This window comes from Macaca fascicularis, chromosome 7 (assembly GCF_037993035.2).
Source record: "Macaca fascicularis isolate 582-1 chromosome 7, T2T-MFA8v1.1".
Classification (NCBI taxonomy): Eukaryota; Metazoa; Chordata; class Mammalia; order Primates; family Cercopithecidae; genus Macaca; species Macaca fascicularis.
Window position 1 is genome coordinate 92791765 of NC_088381.1, and position 18530 is coordinate 92810294.

An 18530-nucleotide genomic window follows, 5' to 3' on the forward strand; every position below is an offset into this window, starting at 1 on the left:
TATATCACAGCCTTAAAGCTAGAGAATTTTATCTGGAAGGCTGGCTACACAGAGGTTTAAAAAAACACCATAAACACACTTTTTGAAACTGAAGAAGACATTTATAATCCCAAGTGCCGTGGGTTAATAGGTCAATTTAGGAAAACGAGTAATGCAAGGCTCTTTAGTATCAAGTTGCATTTTTTTTTTCCTGTAATACTCTCCATTAGAACGCAAAAACCAACAGAAGCCAAATTAAATGAAATCAAAATCCATTTAACAGAGTATCCTCTAAATTCAAGGTAAAGACCATTACTATCTGAAAGATTCCAAGCAAGAGTCCTTAAATATCAAGAAAGAAGAGTCCTTAAATATCAGCAAAGAACAAATGAACGCTTCCAACAGACACATAAGGAAGTAAGTGCTCTAGAACAGTGATCTAAACAGGAGGTCCCGGTGTTTGTCATAATGTGTGTATCAACCCCAGCTATAATTATCCAGGAAGGTATAAAATGGGTGATAGTGGTTGATCAATAAATGTTCTCAGTGTTACTATGACCACCACCACTACCACTAGTTTTAGCAGAGTTGCCACTTTTTGCAAACACAAGTCTCTTCAAGGGAAGGGGTTTAAGCAACATCTCAGTCTTCAAAGGTTTTTGTAAACTGTATTATTTCTTTCCTAACATATCAGATCAGTCACTCTGAGGAAATGTGTTTTTAATAGTCTTGGTAAGGGAAAAGGTCATCTTAGAGTGAGAGAACAGTGGCCAAGCATGGTGGTTTGCAAAGACAAGCCCTGGGAAGCAAAGGGCACGAGAGGCGAATGGTAGCTGGACAGGTCACCTGAGTGAGGAGCAACAGCGATAGCGACAACACAGAGCAATCTCTCCTTCAGACCATTTCAGAAACATGTCAGAAAATCAGGTCCAGTCTCAGAGCTATGTCATTTTTAAAAACAAAAGTGATATTTTTAACAGTTCCCAATTTCGTGGAAAAGGAGGATTGTGACTTCACTTTTATCTTTAGGTAAGATGTGGCACATGTAAATGTTTTTGGAGACATAATATTTGAATCCTAGTTCAAAAATTTCCTTCCCAAAAAGCGGCATAGCAGTGCTACGAGGATCTATACAGTTCTTAAATATAAAGTATAACAACTGACAAAGGGCAATAATTATGTGCAAAAAGGTGAAGGCACTAGCCCAAACGGAATTGCTCATAAGAGAACCGAGGACTTTGCTGTATCAGCCAAGAATGAGACTCCCTTGGATGAATCCATAAATGTCAGGTCCAGAAAGGAAATGTAGGTTTCCCTTTTTCAAACAGTACAAAAGGCCAAGAAGCTTTAGAACTAAACAAACCAGGCCTGACCTCATAATAGTGTACTAAAAGCAAAGTCACAGATGTTTACATTCAGTCCAAATCAAGCCTATTATTAGAACTGAAACAAATAATTGTTTCATCCAGATTTCAGGTTCCAAAAGGAGAGCGGACAGCCTGTGAAAGGAGAACCATCATTTGCAACTGCTAAGTGCTAAGCACTGTGACAGGCCTCTTGCCTGTGTTAGGACACTTTGTCCACACAGCAGCAGAATCTCTAACCCATAGAAAGCCATGGAATCTGGGGGCAGATTGAGAGCAACGAGTGGGGGCTGAGACTGAGTCCAAAGGGCAGTTACATGCTCACTACCTCTGAAGCCAGACATTTTACAACAGTTGATCACAGGTCACTGACCAGAAGTTATGTGTACTGTAGCAAAGGTTTCTACCTCTTAGGACTCTAGCCTAGGGTCTCTAACCATGACTATGCATCCCTTCAATAAAAAATTTATGACCATTAACCCCTAGTAGATGCAAATTTTAAATTATATACATGAACACTGTTCTACTATATTATGGTAATTATAAAGCATATATGAAATATGTAAGTTAGAAAACAATTATATTTTAAATTTTAAATTGAAGTTTTAATATTTTATTCTCCTAACCCAATGGATCAGGCAGTGTATCACACTTGGAGACTGTTTTTTGGCCTTTCTCTTCCAAAACACTCCCAATGGGCACATTCTGCTTCATGGGTCCCCAAGTCTAGGAGGAACTGACAGAAGTGGAATAGGTCTGCACACTTGGCCTTTACAGCTGAACCCATATTCAGTTTCTTACAATAATCAAACTTGAGAAGTGAGAGAGCGACTTCTTTGATCATCAGTAGACAGGCTCTTCCCAAGAGTGGTACAAACTGTTCTTGCATACAGATATGAAAAGGAATGTCACAGAGACACGTATCTTCAAATTCAGCTTGGCCACTAATCACATCTCTTTCTCATCTAACCCCACTTCAACCAGAGTCAAAAATTAAACTGGAAAGATCTGAACATGTTCTTTTTTCTTCTTTTGCCTGACTGTAATGATTCTGTGATGTTAGGCAAAGCATCCAATTTCTGCAGGCCTCATTTATTCATGTAAACATTGGCATTAGCTTTGAGAATGACTAAGGATTCTTGTGGACATAAAAATCTAAAGTTCTAAAAAAATTCCTTTGTCAATTTTCCTAATATGGCATGTATATACTATGGAATATTATGCAGCTATAAAACTAACACAGGAACAGAAAACAAAATACCTACCACATGCTGTTACTTTAAGGTGGGAGCTAAATGATGAGAACTCAAGGAGACAAAGAAGGGAACAACAGACACTGGGGTCTAGTTGAGGGCGGAAAGTGGGAGAAGGGAGAGAATCAGAAAAATAACTATTGAGTAATAAGCTTAGTACCTAGGTGATAAAACAATCTGTACAACAAACCCCTGTGGCATAAGTTTACCTATATAACAAACACGCATGAACCCTAAATAAAAGCTAAAAAAAAATTAATAGGAACAGATTTCAGAACTAAAAACAAAAGCAAACATAAAAGGAATACTATGCAGCTATAAAAAAGAATGAACATGGATGGAGCTAGAGGCCACTATTCTAAGTGAAATAACTCAGAAACAGAACATCAAATACAGAATGTTCTCACTTATAAGTGAGAGCTAAACAATAGGTACACATGGACATAAAGATGGAAATGACAGATACCAGGGACTCTAAAAGGCAGCAGGGTGGAAAGGAGTGAAGATTTAAAAATTACCTATCCAATACGATGTTCACTATTTGAATTATGGGTTCACTAGAAACCCAAGCTCCACCAGTAGGCAAAATATCCATGTAACAAACCTGCACATGTACCCTGTAAATCTAAACTAAAAAAATAATTTTTTGAAAAGTTAATTTTTCTCACCCTGGTTTCTCTCTATGTTCAAATGTTGGCTGTGATATAATGTGAAATGTGAATCATGAATTAAATGTGCTGACCTAGAAAAAAAAAACATAAATATGTTTGGTTGACATTTACCACTTCTCCCATCCCTCATCTAACAATAATACAGTAGAAGATGCAGATGCCTGATGGTTTCTTAACTGAACCAGACCAAATGCATGAGGTACCTCTTTTGTAGGATATAGGGTTGAATCTAGGTAAGACACCTTCTTCTCCTCTCTTTCTCTGCAAACACAGACAAAAATCGCAAATGCACAGTATCTTTATGTACACCTGCAAATGTATATGAAAATCAAATAATGGCATAACCCTAAAGTGAGCAGGCATTATATGCACCTCAAAGACCTGGTGTAGACAATGTTAAATATTAAAGGGATTGTTAACTGGTTGTTAAGCACACAAAGTACAAGATATTTTATTTTATTTTATTTATTTATTTATTTATTTATTTATTTATTTATTTATTTATTATTTTTTGAGACAGAATCTCGCTCTGTCACCTAGCCTGGAGTGCAGAGGCACAATCTTGGCTCACGGCAACGTCTGCCTCCCGGGTTCAAGCAATTCTCCTGCCTCTGCCTCCTGAGTAGCTGGGATTACAGGCATGCGCCACCACACCTGACTAATCTTTGTATTTTTAGTAGACACAGGGTTTCTCCATGTTGGCCAGGCTGGTCTCGGACTCCTGATCTCAAGTGATGCGCCCGCCTCAGCCTCCCAAAATGCTGGGATTACACGTGTCAATTACAATAATATTGTTAAATACAATAAAATTGATAAGATATTTTAAGAGGTTCTGGTGGACTGGGGTTTTAAAATAAGTTAATTTTTGGCTCATGGCAGAGCACTAAGGGAATTACACATGTGAATTACAATAATATTGTCAAATACAATAAAATTGATAAGATATTTTAAGAGGTTCTGGTGGACTGGGGTTTTAAAATAAGTTAATTTTTGGCTCATGGCAGAGCACTAAGCAGGGCTCTGATTCCAGTCCCATCCTACCACCCACTAGCAGTGTGAATGTTTCCTCTAACAGTTACCCATGTGTTCCTTAGTTTTGTCATTGTAAGATAGGTATTCTTTTTTTAAAGCAAGACCAAGATCATTATTTCTCCTGGTGAAAACTGAAAAAAGAAATCAAGCAATAGATGAATGATTAAATATTATATGGTACTCAAGGAGACATTAAAATTATCTTTATAATAAATGTATAAAACTAAAATTCTTGTTACCATGTTAAATTAAAAATGAGAACAAAATTATACCTAGATATTATAAAAGGGGAGGAGTATTAAAAAACATGAATCCTGAAAAGCCAAAGCCATGATTTTCCCATTGTTCTCATGTTTTTTATAAATAATATGTATACATTTATAGGAGGAACATTCTCAAAAATCATGGATCCAAGAACACAGTTGACTCTGACCTGTCCACAAGATAGAAAGGATTCTGAACAGAGGTATAACCCATGTAATTACTGCTCGTGTGCATTAGCTAGAAAACAGAGGAGGGCGGCTCATGCTTCCTTTCAGGAAGATGAAAACTTGGATCTCAAGGAATAAAGACCAGTATATTCTTGCTATCTCGAAACCATTTGCCACGACCCTATACACTTCTCAGAGCAGGGTACTTGTTAAACTGATAAAAACATCAAAATGCAGGGTAGCATGAGGTCTACAACCTCAGCCACATGGGATCCACACAAAGTGGATGAAGAATAATTTGTGTGAAAAGGGTAGAGGTGAGACAGTATGAAAATCCTCTGAGAGATTAAAACCGAAAACCAAGAATCCAGTTTCCATTTTTCTTTGGAAAGCCCTCCTTAAGGAAATGTAGAATTGAAAATGGTTACAATGAGAAAAGAGCATTTGGGGAAAGTTTTGATATATTCAATGCCCATTAAATGATCACTTGTTACTACATTAAATGAACTCTTTCTTCAAGAGAAACACTCAGGTACTTCACAATTTTAAGACAACAGCTTTCCATTGTAGGCCACAATGGAAGCATTTATAAATTGCTCATTTTGAACGATTCTAAAAGTCTGAATATATTAGAGAAATCTGCATTTTCCTATTGGTCATTGGTCCAATAAGTAGAATAAAATCTCCCTTTTAATTCCCTCGGAAACCTGACGGATTCCGAGGGAATTAAAAGACCACCCAGTAGCATCTTAGTGTGAACAACAGCAAGTTTCTTAAAAAAAAAAAAAAAAAAAAGCCAAAACAAGCACTAGCCACTGTAACCCAGAGTGAATGTGTGAGCTCACATCCTGGAGGTCAAACCCAGAAAGTGAGTCCAGAGCTTAGGCAGTCTCAGTTCTTACAGAGGCACAGCAGAACTGGGATTATGCCCAATTTCCCCGGCCTAGACACTTCATTTGTTCCACAAGGACGCTGTGATCAAAGCACTGGGAACAGAAAGGAGGTATCTACAATAGTCTCTACTCTCTAGAGGTTGACAGTCCAGAGAAGTAAACAGAAAGCCAACTGACAAAGCCCAGCAATGCTAAGTGCTATTACAGAGATGACATGGGAGGCCAGAGGGGACACATGTTCACACTCAGAGCACAGTAACTACCTGGTCTATTCTCTATGGTATTGGACAGCTTGGCAACCTCACTGTGCTTGTGGCTAATAGTTTCTTCTGGAAAATTCTGCATATGGTTTAGCATGACTGGAACTGAGATAGAAATGTCAGTCATTTGTATTGTCTCTCCCTCTCTGTCTCTTCTTCATGGAAGTTGAGTACCTTCTATGCATCAGGCATTACATATGCACCTATAGTTCAGTTGCTCCTCAAAATACCCTGTGAATTTATTGCCATTTTAAAGATGAGAAAACTGAGTTTCAAAGACATGACAGAGCTAGTACAGTTATCATTCTCTCTCTCTCTCTCTCTCTCTCTCTCTCTCTCTGTGTGTGTGTGTTTGTGTGTGTATGTAAAGAAAGGGTAACAGGAAAGAGTTAGAGAAACAAGAACCTGATCTGGGCTGAGAAGCCGGGTCCACAGGCATTTGTATCAGCCTCTCCCACTTCTGATGTTTGCTTAACAGTGACCTTGACTGACCTCAAAGAACATTTTGTTTTATTTTGTTTTAATTTTTCTTTTGATCCAGTAAAGATAAGTGTAGGAAAATAACATCTCCCATTTCAGGGATAGGACCTTGATTGACTAACCCAGTTCTAACTCCCTGTGAAGCAGGATAAACAGGCCTAAACACAAAGGGCTTCTGCACCCAACAGTCCCAGTATTGTGCAAATATTCGTTATTAGAGTGGAAATTTTCAAACTCTAAAATAGAACAGCAGTGTGATGCCACCTAATATTCTAGCTTTGGGGAAAAACAATGTTGGAATCTAGGTAATCGAGAGTAGACCAGTTTAAAAATGGCGGGTCAGAATGACCTTAAGATTCCTGTCAGGAGTGGGACACAGACTGCAGAGGATGCAAACCGGAGAGAGAATGAAGAAAAACTGTAGGGAAGGAGAGGGAGAAAACCCCCAAGGCCAAGTCTGGGTTATCATATGATTTTGCTTTACATGACATGGGTCACAGGTGCCTGTCATACATACATATTAACATGTTTTTTTTTTTTTGCTGTTGTCTTTTAAATGTCTTGAGTCTGTTCCTGAGAGTCAGACTTTATTATTGGATTATTTATTTATTTTTATTTCAATGGGTTTTGGGGGGTAAAGGTGGTATTTGATCATTAACATGTTTTTAAAAAGCTATAGATGAGCAATCTTTATCTGGCAAGAACCATTAGTGGGATAGTGAGTATCCCACTAATGATAAAATAATAGTATTGCTCATAAAGCTGAATACCTTCCATGTATCATGCATTACACACACGTGTACACAGTTCAGTTATTCTTCAAAATACCCTGTGAATTTAATGCAGAGATACAGATATGATTGCCATTTTATAGATGAGAAAACTGAATTTCAAAGACATGACAGAGTACAGTCAGCGTTTTACGTAAGTCAGTCTTCTGTCTACCCTGTGTTCTTCTATAGCTGGGGTTGGGAATTCTCACAGGGCACAATAGGTGCCTCTGACTATAGTTTACTGACAAAAGCCTCACTACCACACACAGTAAGGTGCACTAACTTCTCAAAGTGTTAACCTCGAAAATCAGCCAAAGAATGCATCTATGTGGCTTAAAACAGTGCCTTCTTGGTAGGCTGCTGTTTAGGATGTCTGCCAGGTACACAGTGGCTTGCCAGCCACATGCCAGAAGGAGAGCTGTCTTAGTTTGCAATCTCCCTAACCACCACTTGCTCTACCTTTGCAATTAGTCAAAACTAATCATAACGAACATAAGTGAGTGAGTTGTGAAACTCCTGTTCTTAACAGTGGGCTGTGTGGTGGGAGAGCACACAGATGGAGTTTCCTTTTTAAATGAAATATTTGGCACTAGCCTCTGTTAAGAGTTTTCCCTTGTTTCCATCTGGTTTTAGTATTGGAAGGCATACATGAGAGAATGGAAAAAGAAAACTCTGTTGGCGTGCTAAACCACTAGAAAAGCTGAAGTCACTGACAGCACATCCTCTAAATCCTCAGAGATTAGCACACTCTGCTCAAGGAATGTTGTCACATTGTTTTTAAGAGGGGAGAGTTCTGTTCTCCAGACCTAGCCCCGTCTTGGGGGAAAAAAAGAATGACAGTGTGTCTACTTTGGAGTCAGATGGACCCAGGCATGAGTCAGCACCCTCATTGTTTAGCCACCTGACCCTAGCCAGTGCATCTACCAGCATTAAACCTCAGGTATTTCATCTGTAAAGTAGAAATAACAAGAGAAGGCTGTTGTGAGGATTAAATGAGATGATACCCCATTGAATGCTTACTTATCTATTTTTGAACTTTCCTAATCACAAGGTTTTAGGAAAGACAAATGTTATTATCACTGGTTTTCACAGGAAGAGATCTAGAACCACGAAGGAAACTCTAAAAAAAAATTTCAGGCATCTATTTTTTTTACTACACAATGGAAGAAAACAAATTCATATGTGGCAGTGTCCCTGCCAGGAGCCTCTCCAAATTTCCCCGGGGGGTTCATCTGCTAAGAGTCAAATATATCTACTAACAGTGCCACTGTAATATGTGAATTTCTTAACAGTCCAGTTGTTGGTATACAGGAATGTTACCACCCAGCCAAAACCAACCAAAGCCTAAACCTGTAGGAGACCAGAGTAATACCGAGACATGATTATAACTAAAGCCGCATGAAAGGGTAAGAAAAGGCGTTTGGTTTGGCAAGTCTTTTCTCACACAATCCCTACGCCTACAAGAGAACGAGAGCACAGCACAGTGGATGAGGAAGTAGGCTCTAGAATCAAACCTGGGTTCAAGTCCTTGTTTTGTCACTCGCTAGCTGAGGATCTTGGGCAAGCTGACTTGCCTCTATATGCTCAGTTTCCTCATCTACAAAATAAGAACTATTATCTACCTCATAGCACTGTTATAAGGATTAAAGGAGTTAACATGTGGAAAGGGTACAGAATATGTCTGAACTCAATAAATACCACAACAACTATTATTATTACTATTACTAATCCCACAGCAGGCTGATGCCACCCTGACTGTACGAGCACTGAAGCATGTGATGGGCCATGGCAGGTGCTGCCCTGCAGGTCATTTAAAATTATACCTGGTGGCCAAACCTACTGAACTAGAAAATGTTTCAGAGGAAAATCCCCTCCTTTTCAATTCATGTAACCAATGGTTATTGTTTTACAAATGCTTTAATCAAATATGTCTGTGCACATATCCTAGAAGAGCCAAATGCTCAATAAATGGTATAACAAAAGATACTGCATTTTTATAAAATTAAAAAGGATGTAAGAAAACTCACAATCAAGGCACTGAAAATAACTTTGGTTTTTTATTGCCTTGCCTTGTAGAGTTAAAGTTTTATAGCTGGATGTACACATCAAATCTCTACAGTAAAGAGACAAAAGGCTTACCCTGATATATATTCCAATGTAGGAAAGTCTATTAATCAATAACCTCAGAAATGAGATAGAATGACACTGTGGAGGCCAAAAGTGTGCCACATCTCTATCAATTGTGAAGAGCCAGAAAGGAATCTACTATTTAAAACACAGTCCTCTCCACCACACCCCTCCCAAGTGAATCAGAAGAAATGAGGTGCTGTGGCAGTTGCACATGGCCATAGGTCAGGGATCAGGTAGATGTCTGACTCTGCCACTTCCAAAATGGTGACCCCAGGAGATCATGACCTCTGATGAACACTGGTTCCTTGATCTGTGAAATGAGAACACACCACCCAATAAACAGGGATGCCGCAGGGATTAACTGGAATTAAATAATATGATATGCATAAGATGAATACTTTTTACTTTTATATAATTTTTAAAAAACTTCTTAATTTCAGTAATATTCACTATTTATATTTTATATATATAAAATTATTGTAGTTGATTTGCATTTCCTCTTTCACTGCTAATACCCTGGTGTGCCTCTGACTTCAGTGTGAATATCTTCATTTGTCCTGAGTAAAAACTCTTGAAAAGTCAACTTACCACTGCTGAATAAACCATTTCTACCAAGGTCAAATTTCATCTGCCTTGTCTCTTCTCTCTCTTCTAATATTTATAGACTTTGAGATGAGAACTGGTCTGAATTAGAAAGTAAATAAAAAGAGTTTCTCTCCTATGCCAGATCACTGACAATTAAATTTGGTTACCCTAATTCCAGTAACAACCCGTAAAGAATTTTCTCAAATGCTCATAAATGTTTAAGTGTTGATATTAACTACCTGGATTCTTCTCTACATGACATGCATGAAATAAGAATGAAATTTGGTATAAAACTTCCATGAGGGTTCAGATCCCTAGAATCTCAGAACCCACAATAAACCTGAATCGAACTACTCTGAATTTTTCAACTGAATAAACTAAGCCCAGAAAAATCAGATGTTTGACCATGGCCAGACAAGAAGAAAGAAATTAAAGAAGTTTTTAATAAAATTGAGTACCAAAAATATATCATTATGTCAGATATCCCAATAAGACAACCCAGAGTATACCTTCCCAAAACAGTAAAACTTCTCAACCTTAGCTTCAGAAGTTCTTGCATAACACTTTCAAAATACAGATTAGCTTCCCCACCAGCCCCCCATGCTGCATTAGAACCAGGCTATCTGTCCTTTGAGAAATTCTAGAGGGTATTATAAGGAACACCTAGGGCTGCCAATCACTGAGATAAAGGGCAGTACTGGCAGGTTTCATGCTCCTAATACATGTCATTACCTGCCATGGGTATCTATTTACATAAATTATTTCATCAAAAAGCATTCAGAACTTTTTCCTGAAGAAAATTTTGCTCTCCCTACAAATCTAAAACCATTTTGAAAAGATTAAGATTTTCTGTTTCAACAAAACATGTAGAAGAATGTACTAATCACAAAAATTAAAGCTCCCACATGCTCCTTCTCTGGGGATGAGTAGCAGCCAAGGGAAGATTTTTACCCATTTATGGATATAAAGGGTAGCATCATATATTACACACACATAATTAAAACAGGATCCAGAAAATAGATTTTAAACCTGAAATTACAGAATGTTTGGTAGGTAACTGATGTCTAATAACAAACTGCTTTTAACTTAGCATATTTCTAGTTTAGCTTTATAGACCCATATTATCATGGACAACTGACTATAGAAATTGTGGGTAGGGCTTACTTTACACTTTGAATGTGTTAACAGTTCTAAGTTACAAATAAAGTCTACACTATAATCAGGTACGTAGTAAACAAAAAACTCAAATAGCATCTTCCATTAAGCATCTGTTGTGTCTCTATCAAGCAATATGCCAGGTGCTATAAGGAATTTATCATTAACAAAATTTACCATTGACCAGTCTTTGAGCAACCTAATCCACATGAGTAAGCAAGAATGAAAAGACAGCACAAAATAAAGATTTTGTATATAGACAGACCATACAGATGCAAGCATAGGTTTAGATGATACACAGCTGCTTCTATCAGAACGTTCAAAAAGGCCACTGGAATAACCTCTCATGCCTATAAAGTAAAGGGTTAGTTTCCGCCCACCCGAGGAGGTGCACGGAGATAAGGAGGTTAATATTTCCCACTAGTGACTCTGTAAAAGTGTTTTTAAAATAATCAACTTTGGCTGGACGTGGTGGCTCACACCTGTAATCCCAAAACTTTGGGAGGCTAGGGTGGGTGGATGGCCTGAGGTCAGGAGTTAGAGACCAGCCTGGTCAACATGGTGAAAGGCTATCTCTATTAAAAATACAAAATTAGTCGGGTGCAGTGGCGTGAGCCTGTAGTCCCAGCTACTCAGGAGGCTGAGGCAGGAGAATTGCTTGAACCCGGGAGGTGGAGGTTGCAGTGAGCTGAGATCGCACCACTGCACTCCAGCCTGGGCAACAGAGTGAGATTCCGTCTTAAAAAAAAAAAAATCAATTTCATTGAAATACATTTACATATAATAAAATACACCCATTTTAAGTGTGTAGCCTGATGAGCTGTCAAAAATGTATACACCTATGTAATCAACACCACAATCAACAAACAGAACACCTAACGTCACTGCGAAAAATCGCCTCAGGCCCCTTCTAAGTCAATCCTGCCACTACATCTTACTCTCGTCTGTTCTAGAATGTCATATAAATGGAATCACATAGTATATTGATGCTTCTGTCTGTTTTTTTTTTCCCACAACATAATGCTTTTGAGATTCATCCATGTTGCTACATATATTGCTAGTTCATTTCTTTTTACTGCAAGGTAGTATTCCACTGCAAAAATGTAAAATAATTTGTTTATGCGTTTAAATATATAGATGGATATTTGAGTTATTTCTGGGTTTTGGTTATTATGAATGAGACGGTTATGAATATTTGTGTACAAGTCTTTAGGCGGATGTATGTTTTTATTTTTTCTCTTGAGTATATGCCTAGTAATGGGGTGCATGTTTGACTTTACAAAAAACTGCCAAGTTGTTTGCTAAAGCAGTCATATCATTTTTACATTCTCATCAGCAAAGTATGAGAGCTCAAATTGCTTCACATGTTTGTTAACACTTGGTATTGTCAGTATTTTTAATTTTAGTCATTGCTGAAAAGAAAAAGCAGAAACCAATGCTTTAAGAATGTTAATCACAGAGGCGTCTCAGTACATAAGCATTTGTACATATCATTCGAGAAGTCAATCAATCCGTGATTCCAGTGAGAAACACTCAAATCCTATCCCAAGACGCCATAAAGAACTGGAGAGATTCTTTTTCTCCTTCTATAATTAAACCTAAATAAACCAAGAAAGATCATCTTATTTATCCCACTCCAGTACCTTTTTTGGATACCTCCAAAGGATATTTAAACCGCTCTGAAAACAGTAAGTCTTATGATCACAGACCTCTAACTCTGATCATAAACTGTATTAGATATTGGGAAAAAATTCACACAAAGAAAAGTTAGTAAAAGACATTGGATATATATGAAACACCCATGTCTAGATACGTATTTTGGCAAGCTTTTAAAGCAGTGATACTTCTCCCTTTTTTAAAATTTAATGCTTCATGCTGTTTGAAGAATGGTTAAAAATTATTTGCAAACATTGTCCTAATTTGGACAAAGTTTGCCAGTTCAAAATGGATCGCTGGATTTCATCAACCAAACCACAATAGTTGAAGGGCCTGGCCTCCCAGAAGGCGTAGGCAGTTCACACTAATAGCAGGAAGAAGACTGTCATTCCAGGGCTCGGCTTTCACTTCACAGACTCCTATGAGAGCTGAGCTACAAAGAGGTCATCCCTACCTAGACTGAATAGAATAGGAGAAATTCAAAATCCTGCTTAGTCTTTTAATGAACCTGCCATTTCCTCTGCCTGGAATGCCCTCTCACCCACACAATCCTCTTTTCAAAACCAGTGAAGCCCTGCTTTTCTCGAAATTCTTGGTTCTCCCAACCAGGACAAATTCTCTGCATACATGTGTTTGCATCATTGTATTTTTTTTAATCTTTCACAGTTTATAACTATGTTTATTTTAGTGACAGATTAATGTCTATTGCTGCTTGCCCACCAAATGAGGTAAGCTGCACGAATTCTTTTCATAGCGGTACCCACAGAAGCTAGAATGCTTGGCACAGAAAAGTTCTTAATAAATATTTGACTAATTGCTAATTAAAACATTACCTTATCAGGGATGTAACTGATATGCTTCTAAGCTTCGCACAAGTTAAAGAATAAAGGTGGCTGCTTCTTTGTCACTTACAAGAAAAATCAAACTGCAAAAATCTTGGGTGTCAAAGTTGCCTGCCCTTCTCCTGCCCCAATTTCCACTATACTATCTGCTTCAGTGTCAGATCTACTGTATCAATATGTTCTCTCAAGATTCAAAACCATGAAAAGACTGAAGAACAAAAGATTTTCCTCCATTAGAATGCAACAAAAAACCAATTCTCACAGTTTTGGACTTTAAACCTGAAGGTCTTGGTAATTTGTAAAGGAAATACAGTTATTCCTTAAGTCCCAGGTCATTATCTTCTATGGCAGGGGAAATGAAATGGTTATTCTATTTCACTGAGATGAGGTTGTTAGAGTCCCTATATCACTCTTGGAGGCTTCATGATCAGAATTAGGCAGACAATAGCACATGCCTAAAATGCAAACAACTGTTCGTCAATTATACATATGTACTAGGCAAAATTCAAGTGGCTTCTAGACCATCTACCTTTCTTTCAACTACTCATCTACAAGAAATCTCAATGAAATATTGAGAAAATAGAGCTTAACAAAATTAGAATCACTAGGTGTCTATACTAGGCCAATGTTCAGCCCAGCCCAAATGCAAATCAATATTTATTTAAGTGTATTCTATTCATCGTTTGTGTAAGCAGAACTCTGGAATCTAAATTTAAGAATATGAAAATATTTTTAAGACCTGAGCTGGGCATGGTGGCTCATGCATAATCCTAGCACTTTCAGAGGCCAAGGAGAAATGACTGTTTGGAGCTGGGAGTTTGAGACCAGCCTGGGCAATATGACAAGACCCCATTGCCACAAAAACGGCAAAAATGGTAGTTCATCCCTGCAATCCCAGCACTTTGGGAGGACTAAGTAGGAGGATTGCTTGAGCCCAGGAGTTCGAGACCAGCCTAGGCAACAGAGTGAGAACTCATCTTCACAAAAAAATACAAAAATCAGCTGGGCACAGTGTTGTGTGCCTGCAGTCCCAGCTCTCAGGAGGCTGAGGCAGGAGGATCGATTGAACCCAAGGAGGTCAAGGCTGCAGTGGGCCATGGCTGTCCTACTGCACTCCAGCCTGGGCAACAGAGTGAGACCCTGTCTCAAAACAAAACTAAACAAAACAAAACACACTTGAATTTCATTAATAAAATTCTAGGAAGGTATCAGGTGAGGCTACTTCTTTCTTCCACTTAGTCATTAGATATTAATTGAGGCCCTAGAATATGCCAGGCACTGCTTAGCACACTAAAGAAATACAAATGTCTTCTAACAATAACCAAGTTTTCTTTATTAACCTAATCCTTATTTTTAATAAACAGAAACCAATGTTTCAAGGTCAATTCTCTCACACTCATTTAAATAAAAGCTTTCTTCCTTTTTTTTTTTTTTGAAGCAGAGTCTCACTCTATCACCCAGGCTGGAGTGCAGTGGTATGATCTCGGCTCATTGCAACCTCTGCCTCCCGAGTTCAAGCGATTCTCCCGTCTCAGCTGTCTGAGTAGCTGGGATTACAGGCGGACACCACCATGCCTGGCTAATTTTTGTGTTTTTAATAGACAGGGTTTTACTATGTTGGCCAGGCTGGTCTCGAACTCCTGGCCTCAGATGATTCTCCTGCCTTGGCCTCCCAAAGTGCTGGGCATTTATAGGCATGAGCCGCCACCAGGCCTGGCCCATTGAAAAATAATTCTTACCAAAGTGTTATGTTCTTACTTCATTTTTTTCGTTTGTCTGTTTTAATTACACTTTATGTTCTAGGGTACATGTGCAAAATGTGCAGGTTTGTTATATATGTATACACGTGCCACGTTGGTGTGCTGCACCCATTAACTCGTCATTTACATTAGGTATGTTTCCTAATGCTATCCCTCCCCTGTCCCCCGACCCCACAACAAGCCTGGGTGTGTGATGTTCCCCTTCCTGTGTCCAAGTGTTCTTCATTGTTCAATTCCCACATATAAGTGAGAACATGCGGTGTTTGGTTTTCTGTTCTTGCGATAGTTTGCTGAGAATGATGGTTTCCAGCTGCATCCATGTCCCTACAAAGGACATTAACTCATCCTTTTTTATGGCTGCATAGTATTCCATGGTGTATATGTGCCACATTTTCTTAATCCAATCTGTCATTGATGGACATTTAGGTTGGTTCCAAGTCCTTGCTGTTGCGAACAGTGCCGCAATAAACATATGTGTGTTTACTTCGTTTTAATCTAAGACACAATCTTAGAAATTTACATATTCTTTCTGGTAAAAAGTTACTTTTCACTTTGGGAGGCCGAGACGGGTGGATCAAGGTCAGGAGATCGAGACCATCCTGGCTAACACAGTGAAACCCCGTCTCTACTAAAAAATACAAAAAACTAGCCAGGCGAGGTGGCGGGCACCTGCAGTCCCAGCTACTTGGGAGGCTGAGGCAGGAGAATGGCGTAAACCCAGGAGGCAGAGCTTGCAATGAGCTGAGATCCAGCCACTGCACTCCATGACAGAGCGAGACTCTGTCTCAGAAAAAAAAAAAGAAAAGTTACTTTTACCCTAAAATAAATTCTGATAAATGATCAAAGGTTTAATTTTTTAAAAAGCTAGAAAGGGGTCCAAAAAAGTAAAGTTTGATTCCCAAAACTACAATTGAAGGAAATTTTTTACAAAGATAAATTAAAGTAAGCTTAAATCTCCCATCACTCCATACAAGAAATATTATCAAAAATATCACAAATGCCCCAGGTGTTTAGATTAGCATCGCCCATAACTCCATGAAAAATTTATCCAAATTTTATCTCAACAATCTTAATACAAATCCATTGTAAATTCTACAGATCTCCTATAATCACAAACAGAAAGAGACAACAACAACAACAACAACGACAACAACAACAACAACAAGATTCTAAGCTTAATAAAACAGATGCCTCTTCCCGACCAGGCACTGGCTGTCAGGCAAAGCAATGACTTGTGAACTGAATCGACCTTATCACATTCCACAAGGTGCCAAGATTTATCTTAAGACAAGTGATTACTGATTATTGGCAACTGTCTAGAAAAACAAAGCTAATGAAAGTCAAGCTGTGAGTAATGACAATTTTCCAGATATCAGGAACTGTTCTAAAAAGAGAATTCCAGAGGATAGCCCATTCTCTGTCAGTGTCCCAGTGAAGGCAAGTATGGACAAACAAGTCTGCAAAACATTTTACAAAAGCTCTTAATGAACTGGAAAATACATCCGAATTGAACTTCACTACCTTTCCAATACATGGCAACCTCAAAAACAGAGGTGTCACCAGTAAATAGGAAGACCACAGAAACAGGGAAAAGCAGCAAGAGAGTGCAGACACCTACAAAACCTGTGAATGTAAACCTCCTGGATACCTCAGAATTAACTGTTTTAAAATAGAAGTTATTTTAATAATATTAATATCTGGTTCTCATTACCTGACAGGCAGATATAAGTTAAATATTCGCCTTGACCTCCAGTTGCCAAGAAAGGAATCTTTTTCTTTGTCCTCCTCTTGACTTGGACAGCTCCCAGCATCCTTTCATCAAGAGGTGCAAAAATTTCCTTGCTGATAGCAGATTTGGCACTCATTGTAGAACAAGCGAGTACAGCACGCAGTGAATCTTCTAAAGAAGCAAAAGAAAGGAAAGTTGGAATTGACAACATTGTAAGGGCTCATACAAGAATCAGCAGCCAGTGAATTTGCAGGTGAAGTAATTTTCAATTTGCAGTTTAATCTCATACTTGCTTGAAATGTATTATAGAAACATTAATAAGCAAGGTCTTCATACTTGCAATAACTATGAAAAAATACAAACAAAAATGGGGTACTTATTCTCCAAAAATGTCAAACACAATATGAGATGAGTAGTACAAACTGGGATCTGGAAAGTTTGTTAATTACTACCCCAACTGCACCTCCCTCTAACTGGCAAGGAGCACCCACTCTATTCCTATTCTGTAAGGAACATGATTTCACAATTCCAGATGACAAGTCTTTCCACTATCCAACAGTCCTTAGCGTCAAGAAATTCTTTATGCCCCTTCAAAACCTCCTTTAATGTAAATCCATTTCCCTAATTCCATTCATAATGGAAATAATTATATCATCTTCTACACAATAACTATACATGCTACAGAAGACCACTAAATTAATACCCTTCTTCTGCCTTTGATCACGCTAAGTAATGAATTCTTATTTATTAGCTTCTTCCAATGGGTCCTACTTTGCAGTGCTCCTCTGCATCTAGTTACCATGCTCTGTACCCTTGACAAACACTCCACATTTTCCTTCAGCCAAAATGGATACAAAATCCTAAAAACATATCTGACTAATGCTAAGTATTTTGGAAATGTTACCCTGCAGCTCCCACATGTTATGCTCCTCTGGTTAACTGGCAGTGGATGCCCAATAATTAAGAAAATAAAGCAGTATGATGCTGACTCACAGTGAGTTCCCCCCTAAAACATACAAATGCATAGCCCCCATGTTATATTTAGTTTTCTAAAAGTTGTACTTCACCAATGGTCTTAACTCTGCTTATTAATATCTATTATGTTCAAGGTCAATCTGAAATATTAAGCCTGTCATCCAAAAAGATTCAACAGCAACTTGAGTAAACTTTCTCTATTCTATCATCCTAGTCATAAATAGTCTGTGCCTTAACCATGAATAGGTATTTGTTCAGGCAATTCAACAAATCAAAATTAGAGGCAAAGAGAGGGCCCATGGGTTGGACATGCAGAGTATCAGAGATCCTGCATATGGATCAATAGCATAGCTATCTACAGTAACAGAAGCTCAAAGAGTTGATCAGACTGCTATAAAATTGAGCCAGCTGGTTACAAAAATGCCTGCTATGTGCCACTTCTATGATTAGTATTAGAGATACAAGAAATAATTAAGATATGGTCCCATTTCTCCAGGAATTGACTGCTAACTACATCAGAGGTTTCACTTAAATCCAGGTAATTTATGGTAAAAGATCATGC

At 38.3% G+C, this 18530-nt stretch overlaps 1 protein-coding gene across 5 annotated transcripts in view; it reads right to left on the reverse strand.

Annotated features, from left to right (window-relative positions):
• The window catches only part of STXBP6 (syntaxin binding protein 6), a 256535-nt gene that overhangs the window by 163269 nt on the left and 74736 nt on the right, over positions 1 to 18530 (reverse strand). For 4 of the 5 annotated variants that reach the window (XM_005561003.4, XM_065548677.1, XM_065548679.1 and 1 more), the window contains one exon: positions 16976 to 17164. The exons of the other annotated variant lie outside the window; for it this stretch is intronic. In XM_005561003.4, coding sequence (XP_005561060.1) covers positions 16976 to 17129 — 154 coding nt within the window. In that variant the 5' untranslated portion in view covers positions 17130 to 17164. The remainder of the gene's footprint in view (positions 1 to 16975; positions 17165 to 18530) is intronic. 5 annotated transcript variants of the gene reach the window in all.